General features: G+C 38.3%; 3 protein-coding genes across 6 annotated transcripts; 1 reads left to right on the top strand and 2 right to left on the bottom strand.

Annotated features, from left to right (window-relative positions):
* Positions 1-155: 155 nt before the first annotated feature.
* On the bottom strand, positions 156-13,584 carry LOC124215326 (A disintegrin and metalloproteinase with thrombospondin motifs adt-1-like). 4 transcript variants are annotated; one of them, XM_069136034.1, is made up of 16 exons: positions 13,214-13,584; positions 8,771-8,840; positions 7,390-7,646; positions 6,682-7,194; positions 6,337-6,598; positions 6,120-6,225; positions 5,901-6,035; positions 5,567-5,816; positions 5,267-5,460; positions 4,966-5,147; positions 4,680-4,822; positions 4,336-4,599; positions 4,135-4,246; positions 3,915-3,995; positions 1,065-1,239; positions 156-793 (listed from the first exon to the last, which is right to left on the bottom strand). In XM_069136034.1, exons 1-15 carry the CDS (start codon positions 13,280-13,282, stop codon positions 1,175-1,177), a joined length of 2,703 nt encoding a protein of 900 aa, XP_068992135.1. In that variant the 5' UTR covers positions 13,283-13,584; the 3' UTR covers positions 156-793; positions 1,065-1,174. The 4 variants fall into 4 exon arrangements, with proteins under 4 accessions (XP_068992135.1, XP_046474563.1, XP_046474555.1 ...); XM_046618607.2 differs by lacking the exons at positions 156-793; positions 1,065-1,239 and having other exon boundaries at positions 1,256-3,995; positions 6,682-6,903; positions 6,982-7,194; positions 13,214-13,583; XM_046618599.2 differs by lacking the exons at positions 156-793; positions 1,065-1,239 and having other exon boundaries at positions 1,256-3,995; positions 7,390-7,643.
* Positions 13,585-14,455: 871 nt separating this feature from the next.
* Positions 14,456-18,595, top strand: Pus7 (pseudouridine synthase 7). The gene is made up of 5 exons (XM_046618632.2): positions 14,456-15,054; positions 15,240-15,743; positions 15,873-17,400; positions 17,895-18,046; positions 18,157-18,595. Exons 1-5 carry the CDS (start codon positions 14,853-14,855, stop codon positions 18,561-18,563), a joined length of 2,793 nt encoding a protein of 930 aa, XP_046474588.1. The 5' UTR covers positions 14,456-14,852; the 3' UTR covers positions 18,564-18,595.
* A 127-nt stretch (positions 18,596-18,722) lies between these two features.
* LOC124224820 (zinc finger protein 239-like) lies at positions 18,723-20,455 on the bottom strand. Its single transcript, XM_046637023.1, has 5 exons — positions 20,364-20,455; positions 19,979-20,131; positions 19,547-19,716; positions 19,122-19,287; positions 18,723-18,970 (listed from the first exon to the last, which is right to left on the bottom strand). Exons 1-5 carry the CDS (start codon positions 20,368-20,370, stop codon positions 18,723-18,725), a joined length of 744 nt encoding a protein of 247 aa, XP_046492979.1. The 5' UTR covers positions 20,371-20,455.
* Between the last annotated feature and the right edge of the window lie 1,056 nt (positions 20,456-21,511).

Here is a 21,511-nt window from a genome sequence, read left to right as displayed (position 1 = left end):
TGTTATTCAGGACATTGACCTGGATGTATTCAAGGTCTAAAACACCTAAAAAAGAAAGCAAGACTGACACCGTCGTTTTTTCTTTTGTCAAAAAATCAGAATGACGAAACCAATATTCGCAGTATTCGTGGACAGAGTTTTGTAACAAAGCAGAATTAATTGCTATGATCTTTATTTATTTCATCATTTTCCGAAGTAGTAATAATATTACAAATAATTGTGTAGCATGTGATTTTTTTTGATTTTTGACAGCTATAAATCTTTTATTGCAAAATTATCTACCTTTCTGTTATGGCGGTAGATATGGCTAGGCGGAATATTTATTCTCAGTATTATTCCTCTCAATTAGTTTACCATTAAAGAAATATGAATTGATCAAATTCATTATTGGTAAATTCTGGATTAAAAGACACGCATATTTCTGCACAATTAATTGTCCTCAAGCCTATTTCACCGCGTGTCAATCCATTTTAAATCCAGTCGGTTTTAAGATTTTGAATTTGTTATTTCATACTCGAATGTTTTTTATGTAAGTATATATATACGTCCTATATGAGATGATACTTTGGCTGTAATGATAATTTAACTTAATATTATACATATTATTTACAATATCAGGATATAATGTTTCACTTAATCAACCCAGCAGCAGTTTTTTCAGCAAAAGCAGTTTCAGGAGCGCTTGCTTATTCTGCGCTGGACTATCATCGAGGTATCCTGGGTTTGAAACGTCCGTGTCATCGATTGGAGTTGCGATTGCTACCGCAACCAATATCAGCATGAACAAGGCACGCTGAAAATGTAAATAAACTCAACTTAAAAAATTACTATTTTTTTTTTTTATTTCATTCGCGACTCTAACGCAGTTCATTGATGTAATTAGCGGATAACTTATTGCATACGATCGAAAGTAAATCCCGAGTTTCCAAATTTAATTGAAGATGCACACAATTACAGTAGATTTGATTATTTAACAGTGAAATTGAAATAAATTGTAATTTTTCCGAATAATCCGCACGTCACGAATTCAAACACTGAATAGTAAGTATTGTTAACACGCTTACCATAAAACCTTCCATGGCAATGTTGTTTTAGTAACAGTTAGCTGATAACTGAATCTTGGACTGTCACTGTGGTGACTGTTCTAAGTCAAAGAAGCGTGTATGCTTTTATATCATTCACTGCTAAGATGGTGTCGTGGAGTTGTAAAATTTATAGTCCGAAACTTGGGCCCCCACTCTACAAAATTTTGAAATCGTCCGTGTGACTACGGACAAACTATAGTCTTCTTTCACCATAAAACCTACGCTTGGCAAAGATTGCGGATCTAGTCAAAAATCCGCAGTACCGAATAGAAATCTCGAAACGTTGTGACCTTGCGAGTTCATTTCATTCCGTTTTTCGGCCATCGCGTAAACATATTACCAATAGATACTATACTAATTTACAATTTTTACGCATATTTTATACAGTTGCAGTCAAATCGACGAAATTATTTTCTCTCGCTTGAAATTAATTACATTCCGAACAATATTAACTAACTAAATTTATTATCAGTGAATGGTGAGAAGTAACGAAAGCCTGTGTGAAAAAAGATTCTACTCTATGACACTGAAACCAGCAGTAAGAACCATTTCTGCATTCCCGAATCAATCGTATTCCTTATTTACTATTTCTAGGTGAATCCATTGTAAATTATACAATTGAGTATGCACTATGTGAATTTATCTTTTTTATTAAAACAAATTGTATGTCTTGATTTTACATGTGGAAGGGAGACTGTGGCTAATTCACGCAAGCTGATATAAATACAAAGGTCCGTTGGCGGGGGAAATCTTGTCTTTATATTTTGTTATTGTCAGTGCAGATACTACACTGAGAAAAATCTCGTTTGTTATAGTAACTAGAAAAATTCAGTAAAACAGGCATTGTTAAAAAAACTGTTTGAATATTTTTGGAATTACGAAAAACTAGGTACACGTAACCATTTTGCGCTACTGTCGATCCTTTTTTGGTTATTGCAACGCAAAATCAGTTTGTTCGGTTTACTCTACTTTTTTAGTTAAATAAGGCTTTAACGTCAATTTATTATTGCACAAGCATTAAATTTTCGCGACAGTTAGAGGAAAGTATAGTAACAGTGATCGTAATGAGAAAGAATAGTAACAGATACTAGACTTTCCGGTAACAGCTATAAATCTAATTTTCACTTTGTGCCTAGAACTATATTTTTCGACTTTGGTAAAAAATGAAAATAGTTAACGACTGAGCGGTAACTGGAACTAAAAATTTCTCTCAGTGTAGGTATTTTTAATAATATTTGGTTAAGCAGCTGACTAAAAATTGATGTAGATTAAACAAAGAGATTCATAATAATTGATATACAATAACGATTTCAATATGAATTGCGAAAAATTTTATACTCTCCCAAATGGAGCTGTAGTGAAAGACTCCAACAAGATTAATCAAACAGTAAAAATGGAAATTTGAAAAGTGCATCTCGCCTGGAAAGAAAACAAACCCTCCCAACGGAATGCATTTGCGTAATGAAGTGGCCATTAATTAGTTGCATAGCTTCTGATAAGGTACTTTGGGAACTTTCACGTCACGAAGACGGGTGTGCGGCCTTCTAAACACAAGGTTTCAATTACCTCTGTTTTTGATTCTCGGATGATGTATTAAACGATAATTAAACGATATATGGGCACTTTCATTGCACTGGTATCATTGACACGTTTCAAATTTTTCAGTGTGTGTACTGAATATTGAATATTGAAAAGACAGTTAATTCTTGTAAGATCTCCATAAATCCGGTGATTCCAAATAGTTCTGAATGCTGCAATACCGATGTTCTAAGTATTCGGATTAAGTAACTTTACTCGATGGTATTAGTATAGCGGTGTTTGAACGGGTCAATTAACTCGTCATATTGCGAATCAATTTAGTTACTCGATTGGCGCCGAATGGTAATGAATGAATTAATTAAATTGAGTCCAGTGCAAATCTGATGTCATGTGATGTCACCTGGCAAAAAACAGATTTTGTATTTTTCAGGAACCAAAACCGGTCATGGCCACATTGACGAAATCGACATGTATATAAGCGCAATTATTATCCATTATTGAGTAAGATACGAAGGTTAACTACCAAATTATGTATCTTAGGTGTGTGACATTTGTGCAACCACATAACATCTAAACGTATTTCGCAATCAGGATTATAGACATGATTCAAATATAACAGAGTTCAATATAATAATAAATAGATAAGCTAGAAATCACTACCATATTATTAACAATTTTACCCCTGGTCTAAGCAATCTATCGTCAATAAAACTCCATTAACTTAAACTGCCCGTAACAAATCGACTAATACGCGTGATTCGATACTTTAATAAAATAAGGGTCAAGGAATTTACGTGAAACTTTAAGTTAGTTTATTCAAATAAATAATACAATATTTTTGCACAACTTTTCGCAATCAGGCTGAGTTATGCATCCTGTAATCAAATTGATCCATCGGAATGTGTATAGGACTGTTGAGGTCTATTTGAAACGGCGGACGATATTGTTGATAGTCGAATTGACCTGAGAAATTTAATTGCAAAACAATACTGTCTATATCTTTTTGTTTCAATTTCGATATTATCACGGTTTTATCGTACTTTAAGTTCCGCCGGTATCTGCCTCTCGAGGCTCCTTTCACGGATTTATTCCAGCTGAGTGTGTGATCGTTTTGACCCGGTCCTAAACTCAATCTTCGATTAGTCATACGTTTGTAGCGTGACAATAAAGGTAACGAAAGTATACTTTCATACAGTGGAGTATCGTCTTTACCAAATTCTAAGCACTTTCCTGTTACACAAAACGATTTTCCATTTCCTTTACTGCAAGCGGTACCGAACGGGAACCAACCATTTTCTCCATTGACTAAGTAAAATCTGTGCGAAACGGTATCATCTTGACAAGCGACGCGGCACGGCCGATCCGGATCTTCTGTAAATCAATATTTCCTTCGATGAGTCCTATCGTTAGTTCCATAATGTTATATTTCAGAGATCTTCGTGAAATTTAATTATCCATGTGGTCTTTACAGCATGCGCTATATGCGATTTGGATTTAATTGAAAATTTACCAATCGACGGTGAAATCTGCATCCCTAATCCAGACAATCGTCTGACTCTTTCCTTGTACTTGCTACATATCGACGTTGCGAACTGATAAGGACTTCTAAGGCGCCCACAGCTCTAAACGGTAAATGTTCGTGTTAATTAGCACAGAAGTAAAATTAAAAACATGTACGTTAGAACAAGTACAGCTAGAAGGAATAACTTACATTCGAGTCAGGGTCACATAGCTGAATACTTGTTTCATTGGTTTTCCTTCTCAACCTATTCACCAATCTTATACCAATTCCTGGTGCGACACAATTGAAGTGACATCCACTTGCGCTCATCCAATTATCGGATCTATCAATATTCAAGTTTTTAGATAGTAGATCTACGTCGTCGTTTCTGTCAATGTGGTTCGTATTCAAGGAGTGGCATCTTTCTGGTAAATCCAAAAATTGATAATTTTCAGAACCAGAGCACAGAAATTCCTGAAACGCAGCAATATAGGTGTTTAAAAAAATTGATCCGCATAAAGTTTTGGAATACTTGATTAATTATTATCAAGTACCTCGCACCGGCCAGTAATGCAATAGGACGTTTTATGGAATTGGTACTTCCTCGTTTGACATGTCGTCCCGTCGGGAAACGTCCATCCCCGTGTTTTAAATCCCCCTTTATTTGTCGGACACCACACAGTGCAAGCTTCTTCGACTGTAAAAGGGAACGAACACTATTTATATCCTGCTATTATGAAAAGTATGATTATTTTCAATGCGTTAATCGTGTGCTCAAATATTTCTTGGAATAGTCAATATTCGCTTCGTACAATTCGTGGAAATGAACATAAAACTTGCCATTTGACGATATCCTTTGGAGCCCAGTACCCAACAAATCCATATCCACTTCTCTGGCTCGCGTGCAAATTTGATCCGCAAATTCGTTAATGGTTGTAGATGGAACTTTCAAGCATTGACCAGCTCTACAAGCCACGTAACGTTTCCGAGGACCAACACATTTGTTTTCTTCACCAAGCGAACTGTAAGATATCAACCACCGTAAAGTAGAGTAGCTGTTTTTAAAAATAAGCAAAAAATTTTATGATAACTATAAAATAACGTCTCTCTATAACTACTGTATATACACTTCGCGGAATACCTTAGAGTGTTACAACTACGCGTTATCACTCTGATGCCAGTACTTCCACCGTCTAAGTTACCGTGTTCATCATAAAGACATCCTGAAGCACATTCCGATACGTGCCATGCACTCCAGAGGTCAGATATTTTTTCGGTACTACTTCCATACGTAGACAGTCCGTTCTTATCAATGCACCGACCACCGCGGCACCACTAAAACAATATGTTATCATTGCTTCTGAATTATTCATCGAATGTCTTGCATGGATACTGGGAAAAGCATGTTGTTATGCGAGTGTTGCAGCCTATACGATTATACCTTGTTGTTACCACAGAAGGTTCCTTCCAAAGCAGGATGCGATGTCCAGGTGTATCGATCACGTTCGCAATGCATATCCCTGCATATATCGTCGAGGGACTGCTGAGTCGAATGTCTACTGCCAAATCCATATTTCAGAATACATTGTTGATTCGAATCAAACCTTTCTCCAGGCAAAGCACCCTCAGCGCTATGATCCAATTGACCTCCACTACTACCATGGTCTAATAGACATCTGGATTGGCTCGTCCTGGATGAAATTAAATCGTAATATTGCTCTAAAATGTGATCAGTTCTGCACGTATGTTACACCGGTGAGTTTGAAAAAGCTTACTGTAGAAACCGCTGGAGATAACTTCGGCTACAAGGAGACCAAGTAATTTTACCAGAGCCTAGCGTGGGGCTCATTATATAGCTAGTCGGATCACATTGATTGTCGGACGTGGAACCGTCGTGTCTCATTCCCAGGCTATAAAATTTTCACTCGAGACTTATTTTATACATTTCTGTGTAACTAAGATTGTTTGCGTATTTCCAATGTGTCTTATCTTACTTGTGCCCTATTTCATGAGCGACCACGTACACGCTTTCGAAATGTCTTCCTTCGTTTACAGTGCAGCTACTAGTCTTTGTGCACATTCCAGCAACTGGGGCTAAACCTGGTAAAATGTACAGTAAGGCAAACATAATTTGCATTTAATGCATATAACTTTAACCGTTTGTTATGAAATCACGGGTTTAATCATTTTTCGCGAGGTACAGTCACTTACCAACGACTTGAGAACTAACTTTCCCACGTTTATTAACGACGTACAAATCAAGGCCAGTCAACATCAAAGCGTGGTCCCAATGCCTGGTATCCTGATCAGTCCCGGGATTTTCTCGTCCTTGCCACTGGCAAAAGCTACTCAAGTACTTATCGATATCGTGAGGCCTGTTGAGTCCTGCCGGCTCAACATGTAATATTTCTAATCGCTTCAAAACAAAATTCACAATTTGTCCCAAGGATGGATCGTGATATAGAAGCTGCACCTGAAATTGCAAAGAAAAGTGTTTTAAGCATGCCGACATAGCTCGATGAATGGAGTGAGTCCAAGTCCAATGCTTTTACTCACAGCATTTATCATTGCCAGTACAAATCTGACGAGCTCCCGCTCCGTGTTTTGAGGGTAATTCCTAGCCATGTGGTGATATAAATCTCTGTCGACAAATACAGCAGTTTCAACAAATACCGGACTGCTTCCGGTTCCTCTGTCCGTTCGCCGAAGTTCGGAAATGCCCCTCTTGGAGCGTAGAACAGATTTTTCATTCCAGGGATCCCGCTGGACCGTTATCTCCTGGAATTTACCCGATGCTTCGATACCGTCGTTCGAATCGTCATTGATTAAATATTCCTCTCGATATTTTGTACCAACTTCCGCTGAAGTCTCAACGCTGTTTCTATTCGGCGCTAGATCAGAAATCATTTCCGTTTTCATTTCATCCCATCCAGTGCCTAATCTGTCGTAATTCATAAGTACTCGTCGTGATATCATATGCGCTTGGGTGTCTGAACTGTGATTTTGCAATCTCTTCGGTAATGGATGTATTGTGAAATACTCCGACCCGTTTCCTGATATGACACCCCTCTGAAAATAAGTAATTATTATTACGTCATTCGTTCTAACCAATGAAAGGGAGTCATCATCATTGCAAGTCATTCAAGTAGAGGTATTAGTTTCTGACAGATAGAATCACAGTCTGCAATACTTTCACTTATGGATATCTCACAAACCGTATAAATAATACTGAATTCGTAAGTATGGGTAATTATTTTAACGTACAATGCCGTCACAAGTTGATACGGCGATCTCATTTCCGTAATAAAGGCAGTCAAATTCGTCTCTGTGCTCGTCGGTGACATCTTCCGTTCCGTTTTCGCTTCTCCTCAGCAACGCGAACTCCGTCGCAATGATGGAATTGCTGGGAATTAGTTCAGAAAGCCAGCTTTGTCCAAGAGCATTAATCGATATGGTTTGTTCATATTTGGATGACGATGCTGGTTTATACAGAACTGGATGAATTATCTCGAAGTCAGCTTCTGAAAAACATGTGGCAAGATATTACACTCATCCATGTATGTTCAGGCATAATTTGAACTGAGCAGAAACTTGGAAGAGATTATGTATAAATCAGTTTCATCATTCCACATCTAGGCAATCAGAAATTGCTTAATCCGTGTGAAACATCAACAGGCAATTCGGAGACGACTGAGTGCAAAGTGCATAACATTATGACGATAATAAGTATAATGTGCATAGAAATTGCATCCAGAGAAAACAGCGTGGAGTACACGAAAGAGATCTTAATCTAGCGCATAACGAAAGTTCGTTATTACGAGACGCATATTTTTATACTACATACTTCTATGTACACGTGTGCTGCGTGTACGATGTTTCATTATTTCTGCTACACCGCATGAAAATATGAAATGGGATATGGTAATTCGCAACAATTGTTGCCGCGATGTTTATCCGTACACGTATGATGGATTTTACTCGTTAACGATGCCTGAGAAAAGAATGCATCTTTGTTCGTGTTATAACGATATCACAATCAACGTGTTGCATCTTTGGCAAGAGATGCTTTATCTTGACAAATAACATGTGACAATGCTTTATTTCTAACCAAAACTACACAAAATTATAATGAGATTCGCACGTAACTTTGAGAGACCAGAATTACGTAGCAAAATTCACTGTCCTTTATCACCGAGAACAATTTTTTGTTGTAAATAACAAAAATTTGGTCCTGGCAACGAAGTTTTATGGTTATTATACATCCGATCAAACGTTACTTTCGGACAACAGAAAAGTTTAGTTGATTCTATAGTGCTCAGAAAACAAAATATTTTAGTAATGTCTATAAGAAAAGGTTTGACACTGCAATGCCATAGATTCTATTGCGGTTCCGAAATCAGATCTACACAGTGAAATCGTTTTGTAAATATTGGTAAATGATTTTTTTGAATTGAATGAATTGTTCTAACTGAACAAACTGCGTCTGCAAATAGATTAAAAAAAAAAAAATTAAGTCATGTGCTACTGTAGATGAAATAAGCATACCAGGTAAATATTTATCGATTAACCGGCAACAATCAATTGAACCATAATGATCGACTGCAGCATAATATCGCTCATATAATATTATATCTTTACTATTTACCTGAGCCAGGTCCAACGAGTAACTCCCATTCCGTGCGAGATAGAAATTGCTTGATATTATTATTCGTCACCTGTAAGAATCAAAATAATCATTAACAAAAAATTTAGTCCTGACGGTAAAAAACACCGATTTATTGCCAAATGCAAATGCCTACATAGACATCAACATGTCGCTCGTTCTGGAATTCACGGAGAGAAGAAAAAGAGCAGATTGTACTCAAAATGCAGGAAAAGAGGGATACGTCGAAGTTTTTGGTAAAAAATACCCATATTAACTATATTTTTTTCTGCCAATGTAACGCGTCCCTCTTTTCCTGCAGTTTTGAATGAAATCTGTCTTTCATGTTCTCCGTAAAATTTAAGTTTTGTGAGAGTGTAAGCCTGCAGGGACAGGTCTTATGTGAAGAAGAGCATAATATTTATACAATATACTCAGAATTAGTTATATGTGTCTGTTGCAGTGCCACGGCGACACGCGACGCTCCGTTTGGTTCCGCAAAGTATAAGGTGCATTCTTATAGCGTAACGGCATTTTACGGTATTCGAAGGGGCATTGCACCTCGATTAAAACACCATTTCACGGTCTATGCGCTTAGGTGCATTCATAGAGCCGAAAGAACAACGGAAAATGACATGTGGTGCAAAAGGAAAATGGAAAAATAACACCTCAGGGTTATGCCGACGTCTCGTTTTATCGCTCTACTTATCGGCCAAAGTAGCATGTATTACTTCTCAAAAAAAGTAGGACGACTTTGTTTTCGTTTCAGCACCGAATTCAACAGACCTGTGTACGATTCCCGAGCGCATTGTTTCAGCCAGAATACATGTAATTATTGACAACTTATTTTGTCAGTCTCGGATTGTTGACTTGCCACGGCTTGGAACCGATGAACAACCAAAATTTAAAATGAAGGCGACAAGAAATGACCGCATTTTCTCTAGGAAAAACGTATCTACAAACGGTTCACGCGAGCAGTATAACTTGGTTTGGGCATTTCATCGTGAAAAAACTGAGGCAACGGGTATTCGAAACGTAAAAACATGAATCTTCCATTCTTGACAGGCCGGCAGAAGACATCGTAATCTCGACACGGTGGATGAACACTGTTTTGCATCCGGATGGCGTTGGGACGTGCAGGCTTCTGGTAGGTTCCAGTGATTCTGCAGATGTAAGATAGCTGGTAATCGGAGCAGGCAATCTTTCTTCAATCTGTTAATCATCTGGTCTAGTTGTCGGAAGGTCCAACAATACGCAAAAGCGAATATATTACAAACTATAATACACCTCTCCGCATCTTCCCGTTGTTATACAAAGCTGCTTTCAAATTCTTATTTAAATTCCAGTGTTACGTGGGTATTTCAGTACAGTTTCGATTTTATTCAATTTCTTTTTTTTCTCCTCTAATTACTGCTTCAAGTTAATTAACTTCTGCATGATGATGCTCGATGAATTTACTATATTATGCAAACGAATGTTCGTAATGAACATACCGTATTGTCTGTGTTCATAACTTTCACAATTAGTCTATAGGAGGTTCAAGGTATAATTCTATAACTTGATGCCAGAATTATGTTATTCAATTGCACTCTGACTCAACTCTTCACGCATTGGTAGGATAAAACTTATCGAAATTGCCAGAAGAACATGCGTATGAGAACCTTATATGTATTAACGAAATATTTATCCTCTCTACGTTATCAATTCACATCATGTCCCATCCAATAGAAAAATCACTGAATTTCTTCGCTGCAACACGTTCACAATCTAGAATTAAATTGACAACATTGTATTGGTAGCAAGTAAGGAAAACCGAGTTCTTGGGATATTATACTCTGTTTCAACGATCACAGACGGATGCTTCGACAAGAGTTGGAGTGTCAAGGTGTTGTGATAAAATCGTTTCGTTACGGGCAGAAGATAGACGTCCTCGGCCTCGAGACTTTGCGAACCGCGGCCATTGATTTCGTTGATTACCTGCAGAAATCCGTGGCGTTGAAAACAACCGGAAGGAGTCTAGCAAGACGTAGTGAATACACGACAGTGATCGTCAATCCACTTCCGGCAATCTGCGAGTCTTTCGCGTCGGTAAAATCTTCTGACAAATACGTACGGAGCATATACCTTGGGAATATTATTATTATTATTATTATGATTATTATTATTATTATTATTATTATTTGTTGTCTATTACACTATCACCCAGGTAATGCATTGTAGTTCTCTAGTCTTTATCTCGTGCACGAAGAGAGAGAATGAAATTTTTCGAACAAGGGAAAGTATCTGTTTACGTTTAATCGAGGTGCGGCCGGTGAGAACTCAACCGTGACTATTAGCATCGTGCCGGAAGTGGATAATTTTTGGATTTGTAATGAATCTGAAAACCAATTTGAATTGCCTAAACGCGAAAAAAGGGTTGACGGGCTTCGCGATTGTCTTGCGAATGAAAGTAAGATTATAGTCGACGCAGTACAAAACGAATAGTGATTATATGACATCAATCGTTACATACACACGTACCTGTGCCCGTCCACACAGATTAAACCCTTGTTGAAATTGCCGAATATGTAAATCGGTCTTCTACCCAAACACACTTTTGTGCAAAGGTCATTTTAACAATGAAAACATCAAGCCGTACAATAGAAGTTGTGATAGGAGATACGATTTAATGATTTCGAGAGGACAGAGAGACAGGTTTGCTCGCCCGCTCGTTCGCCTATTCAACGAACCATTTCCACTATTTTTAACAACTTCTGTGTCGAGTTCGCTACGCGAGTAACTTTTGCTTTTTGTCACCAGCATACATATTAGAGGAAAATAATAGAAGTAGAGCCGACGAACTCTGTGACCTTCGCTTCGAGTCCAATTTTTTAGCGCAGATGATGTGCGAGACGGTGGATACATTGTGTTATACCGAGATGATACGTGGCTACATTTTGCCTAGCTTCTGCTTCAGACGTGCTTACTAGAACGTGGAGTGACACGGGTCGCAAGAAATGGTCCGACGTTCCTTCATTTTCTCTTATTCGTTGTTCGACCTTTTCTTTTCCCGATGCCACGTGTCAAATAAAAATGCAAAAAGAAATGCCAACGACCAGGATGTCTTGGCTTTGATAAACGTAGACGACAAGATGCAAGAAACTCGTTTACCCTGCTTCAATCCATTTTTAGTGGAGAGTGCTGAATAACAATATCACCTATCTTTCGGAACGCGGCTATTACACCTGAAAGCGAAATCCGGGCAGTGAATTTTACTTGTATATAACATCCGCTGTGTAAAGGCCACACACACAGTAAACACTCGAATTAAATACACAGGGTAATTGAGCCATACAATATATTTTATTTATTATTGTGCAGTTGCCTGTAAGCACTATCATTTGTACTATTAAGCTTATTCGTAGCGTTGGCTTTAGTCGATACTTTCTTCACACCATTCGTGTGAAACCTCAAGGCTATAAGCACGTGTTTCGGCTTCAGTTATGTGCAATGAAACTGTGTCACACACCGGAGCACGCCATTGACAGTGAATATCTATCGCGTAACTTGGCCAGTCAGTTTTATGCAACTCATATCCTATGTGCTCACAAAATTGCATCAATCTGTAAATATAATATTTTCTACGCAGTACATGTTACACCGATTCCTTTTAAAAAAAAAAGAACCGATTCTTCGTTTCCGGACAGTTGCAGCTATACGTATGCATAAAGCATACATACGCTCCGGATATTTATTGTTACGCGATGTTATCGACACCTATTGCCAAACTTCCTCTACTTATATTATATACCTATATCTATCGTCATAATTGGAAATAATGTTCGCAAGATTATATCTGATTCGTAAGTTATACCTGTATCGGACCGAAGCCTCCTTGTTGCTTAACTTGACCCAATCCTCGCCCCTCCCCGTGCTTTGCCGCCATTGCATATAAGTCATTTTTGTCATTGAAAACGATGATTCTGATACAATTCGAAGGGTAGGAAAATTTTATGATGCTTTTGCTGATGCCTAATATATACCGTAGTTCAGATCTACGTATGAACCAACGCGCTTTATTCGCCGAAATCACCCGCGTAAGCGAAACCACTTGATTTCACTGGCGCAAGAGATGTCTCATATTTATATACTTAAAGTTCTGTATAGTAGACCACATTTGCGTCATTACGTTAGATGATGATCAATGACCTCTTTTGAGTTATCTAATTCTTTACAAGTCATTGAAATGCACCCGAGACCGAAAAAACCGGAACCGGTGAAGAATTTTGACACTTCTTGCGGCATGACTACGAAAGTTCAAAGAACTTACGAATATTAGATGCTCGGTTCATTATGCAGTGATTATGCCGTTGAATCGATATCGTTCGGAAAGTGTACATCGGATCCGATATATACGTACCTAAGCTTATTTATATCGTGATACACTCTATGAAATTGTATACATACCTGAATTCCATACTCTTGGCAAGTTACAACGTACAGGAAAAGTATTTCGATATGTAATGTCCACTTCATGTCATCACTGATATGTCTTTTTTATTACAATATTTACTTTATACCTCACAAATATTCCGTATATTATTTAGTCGATGTAACGCAATATTTGCATCTGGACCTCTTGTTCAATACAATTTTCTCGCATTAAACAACAGCAAATGGAAATAGAATTTTTCAATATTCTTCGGAAGTGTTTTTCTAATGCTTCAGCTACTTCCGAAATTTACGTTGCTCGGAAACCTGCGGTTAGCGAACTGACTGCTGAATATGTAGCACCTCAGATGATGTTACCTCCTCCCACTTACCAAGAGCACCCGAGTGATGCTCCCTACTTGTAATTTGTTTTGGTACTTGACTTTAGAGTTTACTATATGGTCTTCGTACAGGGTACTTGCTGCGTTTACATCGCGTAAACTCAATACCAGTGCAATTTTTCAAAACAAACTCTGAAATGTATTTGGCGCTTGTGCATTTTTTGGAACACGTGTTTGAAAAAACTGGAGGATCACATTTGCAGACTACTTGGAAAAAACGTTGCAAAACTTGATGTTTGCAGAATACATGCAGAGCTTTTTCAAATAATTCGGAGATATTAATAAGTTCAGAAATATACTTTATCGACGTTAAGGCAAACGCCAATATTCTCATTCTAAGCAGCGGTAGATAGAGCGTTATAGTCCTTCTGCATTCACCAATTAGCCTATGTAAATGTGTCTAATTGTCCTAAGTGATCTATTGGATTATATTACTAGCCACTCCACGAGATTCATGAATTGCTGACGTGGATGTGGAAACAAATATCTTCATTGCTGCCATGCGCCTTGCTGAAGGCAACCTAGTGTACACGTATTTTGTTGATAAGGATGGAACGCGGAATTTACTTACGAACATATTACGACAACGAGACCACATTACCGTGCATGCAACAACAAATATATCGCAATGAAAAAAAAACATTTAAGAGTAACCATTAATCATTCCCAAAATTGAAATTTCCTCAGGCATCCAAAGGTATATGAAATGATTGCAGTCATTCTTATGCGACAGCTATTCGATTATTGCTTTTGCCTTGTATTCGAATTACTGAGTGATTTGAATAATGAAGATTTTGTTAAAATTATGACATTGAATGGCAGTGAATTGTATTCAAATTTATTATATTTGTAACGTGCAAGTATTACGTGGGTCTTCATGTTGATATGTACTTCAAAGACCTCCAACAATTGTGAAGGTGCCTGAAGGTGTTAACTGAAGGGATTTCGAGATAAGGCGCGGCATTAATTCAAATTAAATCGTTGTCTCGGATCCGGTGTTTCTTCGATTCGTGCCTGTCCGACGGGCCGAGGCCAACTCTTTCAACGACCGTGAGACCGTGCGAAAGGACATAACCTAAATTTCATTCGGTTAATCTGCCTCGTGATTCTTGTGTAGAGTAGGATAGTCTGCCAACGTGGTTCACGAACAGCTATCAAAAATTTTCTCTTCTAATTTGAAAATTAAACCAGTCTACTTCACATATCAATGTGATCTCATAGCGATACTTAAAGCGGCTATAGTTTAAGTTGAGTATTATTAAGTACATAAAAGAATGCAGAGAAGCGGTGACGGTAAACAAGCCGGTACCGGCAGCTCTGACGGCAGGGGACAAACCGGTCATCGCGGTCATACTGATCGGTTTTTCCATGGGGGTGGACGATCGTTTTCCAGGGGAGGTTATTACGGCGGCGGCGGCGATGGTTGGGGTCATCGCGGAGGCGGTGGATACCGTGGCTATCGCGGTAGAAGTAGAGGTAAATTCCATATTTTCGTCAAAGGTGTGAAAGCGCCAAGTATCACTATCAGGTCAAAGTTTTTAAAGGAACAAAATTTAGCAAGGTTGCAACATCCTAGTTTATTACCCTATCCATGTGACACCTGGTAATAGATGGGATTTTCATTGAATAGTTCAGTTTATTTTATTTTTATTCTTTCATAGGCTACCGAGGCGGCAACCAAAACAGAAGAGGGTACAAAAGAAACCAGGGAAATCTCGACATCGATGGCAAAAGACTGAAAATGGAGGTAGGAAATCGATTGAAAGAAGTGGACATTGGCGTCACTGAATTCGTCGGAAATCATAACGGATTCTCAGGTGTTGTAAAGGAGAGATACGGAGACTTCCATGTACACGAAATAACTTTGAACGGTGAAATAGCCAAACTCACAAACCAGACCATACCTCCAGAACCAGATCAACTGGAGAATATGGAAGATCTGAAAAAGGAAATTCCTCCAGAAGTTTGGAAACAATTGGAAACACTGATAGAGGCTGACAGTGTGGTTTTGTCTGTGGAAATCAACGTCACTACTATGAACAAAGACGAGCGCCGTGCTATTCATGCAATTGCAAAGAAAATACCAAATACCATTAGCCAAACCATGGAAAAAGGGGAAACAAAATTCATCGTTGTCGCCAAGGCTAACAAGCAGAAACAAAGTGGTGGGTTACGAAGAGTCTAAATTTTTATAGTATTTTCACAATAAATTCACTTTTCCTTGTGCAAATCGTGTACTGGGATAGTTTTTGAAAAATTTGAATATTATTCTAGTATTTTGATATAACTTTCAGGGCGCATGTTCCGCCGAGATCAACGCGTGGATTGGGCTCGCCGTGGTGGAAATTATTGTCAATTTCTTCTCCACAAAGTGAACATTGACACAATGGACGCGTTAAACCAAATGGGAATGTATTTAAGACTGAAATCCAACATGTTTAACTATGCCGGAACAAAGGATCGTAGAGCCCGAACGACCCAATGGGTTAGTTTGAAAAAAATAAATCCACTCGACATTTTGGCAGCAGCGAAATCAGTCCGAGGTGCTTACGTTGGTAACTTCAAATTTTGTGACGAGCCTCTCAAACTCGGAATGTTGAGTGGAAACCGGTTCAGCATTGCATTGAGAAGTGTTACTGGATCTGATGAGGAAATTGACAAAGCTATGACTTCGTTGCGTGACAATGGGTTCATTAATTATTACGGTCTTCAGAGGTTCGGAACAGTAGCTGCAATTCCAACACATGAAATTGGAAAAGCGTTATTGCAAGGCAAATGGCATGAAGCAATTGAACTCATATTAAAACCGCGAGCTGGTGAACTGCAAAGGGATCTTGTCGAAGCTAGAGAGATATATCAAAAATCTAAGGATGCTCATGCAGCATTCAAACGAATTAGCAGGCCTGATAAAATAGAAGCCAAACTCTTGTGGGGTCTTCACGTCTGTGGCGACAAAAATCCTCAAGGAGCGTTAGACTGGATTCCCAGGAACACAAGTTTAATGTACATTCATGCCTATCAGAGTTTTATCTGGAACCTAATGGTGTCTAGGAGGATAAAAGAGTTGGGACCAAAACCTGTGGTTGGGGATTTGGTGTACGAAAATCGTAACTTTAATGAAGAGACTGATAGATTAGACTTTAGTCATCACCATAACGAAGACGAGAGTGAAAATGATAAGAAGCAAAATCCTGCCACGGACAAAAATAGAGCTAATAAAAGCGATTTGACCGAAGTAGGCAAACCAGAAGAAGCAGCCGAAAATAAAGAGGGACATAAGGTTGAGGATACTCAAATTGAGGGAAAGGATGCAATGAAAATTGAAATAGATGAAGTAAATATGGAATTAGCTCCAGCTATTGATAATGAGAATAACGCGGATGCTGCAAAAGATACAGACAATGGGCAGGAAAGAGAGAGGAAGAGGGAAGCAGTCGAAAATAAAGAAGAAAATAAAGTCGAGGATCCAGAAATTGAGGCAAAGGATTCAACGAAAATTGAAGTAGATGAAGTAAATATGGAAATTGTTCCAGCTGTTGACAATGAGAATAACTTGGGTGTTGCAAAAGACACAGAGAAGGTGGAGGAAGTCAAGAATGACTTGAACCAAGATAAAAACACAGCTGAAGTAGACAAAGAAGATCTGCGTAGTCTCCCAGCTGTTAAAATTTTGACTGAGGAAGATTTATCTGATTACACACTGGCTGATATTGTTATGCCTCAACCTGGATGGAGAGTGACTTACCCAACATATGCCAAACCATGGTTCGATGAAATCCTTGCTAAGGATGGTTTAACTACAGATCTCAGACAAAAAAACAGGTAACTTCATTAACATTAAAGATTAATTTGCTCGGATTAAAATTTCTCATTTTTAAATCATGATATTGAAACTTGTAATGTTAATGTAACGCTACATTTACAAGAAAACCGTTATTATGCAACTTTAGAATCGTCTGAAATTCAGTAAACCGTAATAAAGGCAAACATACCAATGTTTGACCAACTTATCACTACTTTGAGTTTAATCTTAAGCTGCAAAGTAATACATTTTTTTCACATTTTTCGTCACTGATTCAATCTTGTTTCGATTCACGAAATAGATTTCAGTAGTAAACACTTATGGTTATACAGCGGAATAAAATAGCTCAGTGAGTTTGTTATAAGGTACATTTTACAAATTTACACGGATATCAATTGATCCCGCGTATACAAGTATTATGCATCACATTCACCACATAAAACATGAACTTATAGTCGGTACAAGACAGCATATACATATACTTATTATCATTAAAATTAATTTTTTTTTTCAGAAAATATACATTGGGTGGGGCATACAGAAAGATGTTGGAAATTCCATCTGATATCTCTTGGCGAATCATGCGGTACCAAGAAAGATACGACGATCTGATTCTGTGCGATATTGATGAAATGCGAGGCCTACCAGCACCAAAGGAAAACCCAGGTATGTGACAGGATTTATTTCTACACATGTTTTACCTTTACATATCACAACAAAAACTATTATGTCGCTTGAAAGTTAATTGTGCTAATGGTTTTTTCAATATGTTCCAGAGGGCAGGTACAAGGCATTAATCGTTGAGATGTCTCTCAGGCCGAGCACGTACGCGACGATGGCATTGCGCGAGATTTTGAAATGCGATACATCGTCGCAAACGCAGGCCGCCCAATCTGCCGCAAACAAAGCACAGGAAGACGAAAGAGAGAAAAAAGAATCAACCAACGAAGATGAACAGAAATCTCCCGACGTTGAAGTGAAAGAAGACAAGGAAGCCATTGACGAGGATAACGGAACGAAAATGGAAGTGGTGATGGACACTGAACCGAAAGAAGAAAAGATGGACGTTGCTGACGACAAGGAAAACAATGATGATAAAGATACGAAGACATTGACCATGGAAACCGATTGCATTGAAAATACGGTCAACATCGATGTCGATACTGTTATAACTAAGCCATAAGCAAATAAAGTTAAATAAACAATTGCAATATATATTTAGATAAAGAGACCTTTTCCACCTACCCCGTCATCATTTACGTAGAAAAACCGGACTAAATATTGTATACGACGGCATGGTTTAATTAAATGTAATACAACATTGTTCTATTTGTAGAAGATTTTACTTCGAATATTGTAACGGAAGCCAAGGATTCCACGGAAAAATTGGAGTAGGAATTTGTATCGTTGTTTCACCTTTCGATCCGTCGTTTAAGTTATTGATCAACGTGACGTTGTCGTTGCGTATATTATCTCGAGTGGAAGAAATTATGGTCACAGTTTCTGAGTAGTGGGTTCGCTCGTGAGCTCGCAAGTTACTTGTAACTGAGAATTTTTTGTTGCATAACTTGCAATAGTGAGGTCGATCTCCTGAAATAAAAGTATAAATCTAATGATACGCCGCATAAACAAAAATGTGACAATTCCAAACAAATAAAACATCACCGATATACTTTCGCGAATAACGAAAAATGTTACAGTAACAGGTACATATTTGAGAATATAATTTATACATCCGTACCGCTATGAAGCTGCACGTGATGATGTAGTGCCGCAGGCTTGCAAAATCCTCTAGCGCAAATTGGACACCTTAGCGGCCAATCGCCGGTGTGCGAATATCCGTGAGCTCTCAAATCTCCGGGCGTTGGAAACGAGCGGCCACATTCGTTGCATTTGTGAGGTTTTTCCTGTAACGATTAAACAACGGTTTAGTTAGTAACTGGTCCGTTTTCAAGAGAACAGATTGATTTGAAAACGAAAGTATGTAACTTGGGCGAATATTTTTGACTATTTTTGATGCCTTGTAATCCGGAGACAAAAAGCGGAAAAGACCGGAGAATTTCAAGCGAAAAGAGCACAAAAATTGGATTCTCAGGGGACCAAAATTCAAATTCAATCATGATGTATCTATCGATCTACATTTCAAACATGTCATGCAATAATAACCTTGTAGTGAGTCATTCGATGATAGTACAAATTCGAGGAAGCGGTAAATCTTTTTCCACAGATTGGACACTCGTGCGGTCTTTCTCCGGTGTGAATCCTAGCATGCGTATTTAACGAACTGCTGGTGCTAAATTTTTTTCCGCACACTAAACAGCCGTGCGGCTTTTCCCCTAAAACGTACGTTACAAAAAAGTTATTGGTAATCAAAATTTATAATGTACCACCTCCTTAATTATTGTCAGCCTGAATAGACAGTATAATTCCTTTGCCTGAATTTTGCAGGTGGTTTGTTCAACCCTTTCCAGTAACACTGTCGATCGAGGCTCACCCAAATAATGATCGGAGTCAAATTTACTACACGAAATGACAGAAAACCATCACGAAAATTGCCCGTTAACGCGTTTAGTAAGCACAATGTTGAATTCAACTTACCCGTATGCGTGCGAAGATGTCTTTTCAAAAGCGATGGACGATCAAAATGTTTACCGCAAGTTGGACAGGGTAGTTTTCGCGGACATCTTATTAGTCCGCGAATACTTGATCTCGACGTCCCGTTGCAACTTAGATCAAGGGGAGTTTCCTGATCTATTTTAATTTAAAAAAGTATTTCTTAAAATCCCGTGGCAGTCAATTTCTTTTGGCGGTTAGATAAAACTAGCTCAGGCAAATTTTTTTTACCTACTCATTAAAACTAAGATACTCGGAATACGATTATTTCGAAAAAATTGCAAACCCGTAAATGACCGCTACTGAAAGATAAATTCATAGTTGTCATAAAAGTAAGTAAACTAATATTTCACGCCGACACCGAGCTCACCTGACATTTTAAAAATTGTCGCGCGCTTGTTAGCCGTCAAATAAAACGAGAGCCCACTTTCTAATTCCACTTTTCTCGGTTATGCTTATAAAATTCCACAGTGAAAATATATTTCTGAAACTTCGACAACAAGTGTACTAAAAAGTTTACCAAATCCCACAACCGTTGTGGTAGCAATAAATTGTCCAGGTGAGAAGTAAAATGAAAAGAGCAAGATAGGGGTGCTAGGGCGCATGTCAACGGGGGCGGTGTCTTCTTCGCGTGGGCGGAGTATCCACGGATTTTTAATGCTTTGCAATGGTGCACAACACCTGAAAATATTTGAAAGTATACGCCTGCGTTTTTATCAGTGAGTTATTGACTCATATTTGACGAATGACAGAGAATTGCGTATCATCGTATCCGCGTTAGCACTTGAAAGCGTGCGTTTCGCCCTCGTGACAAATATCTCATCCGCGACTACAACACAAAATTCGAATGAAAATAGATCTGACGTTATTTTGCATACAATATTCTTCAATACTACATAATAGTGCGTTGTTTGCCAAGCGCGGGAAGAAGGCGATTTTAGGAGGATGGTGATCGCACGAATGAAATCGCCTTCCGCCAGTCATGTACACGATTTTTCGCTGTCCTAATACTTTCGAAAATTCACCTTTCGCAAATGTCCACCCGCTGGCAAATGTGTGTTTGCAAACGGAAATTTCACATGCGCGAAAAGGCGTTTCTTCATGGGAAGTCGGACAAAAATAAAATTCTTTCTATCAGAATATATTTTTGGAGATTCGGTATGAAATGTTTTCATCGTGAATTATATTCCTGCCATGCGCTAATTGTAAGGGAGTGACCTAGTCGGTTTCGACGTTGACGTGCATATGTCCAATTATCGAAGTCCACGTATTAGAATCGCTAAAAAGGCTTAACGCGAATTCTTTACGCAATTATGATCAAAATCACTCCAATAGAATTTCATTTGACGCAGAAATAAAGAAATGGCACGGATTCCACGAAATCGTAATCGTAAATTCATAGAATTCATGCCATTTCTTTATTTCTGCGTCAAATGAAAATGCTTCGGAGTGTTTTTGTTGAGAATTGCGTGTAGAATGGGGCTGTCAAGCCCTCTTTCGCGTTTGATATACGTGGAC

Source organism: Neodiprion pinetum, chromosome 1 (assembly GCF_021155775.2).
Source record: "Neodiprion pinetum isolate iyNeoPine1 chromosome 1, iyNeoPine1.2, whole genome shotgun sequence".
In the NCBI taxonomy this organism is placed as follows: Eukaryota; Metazoa; Arthropoda; class Insecta; order Hymenoptera; family Diprionidae; genus Neodiprion; species Neodiprion pinetum.
The sequence above is the reverse complement of the archived record's forward strand: the minus strand, read 5'-3'. Positions and strand labels throughout refer to the sequence as shown.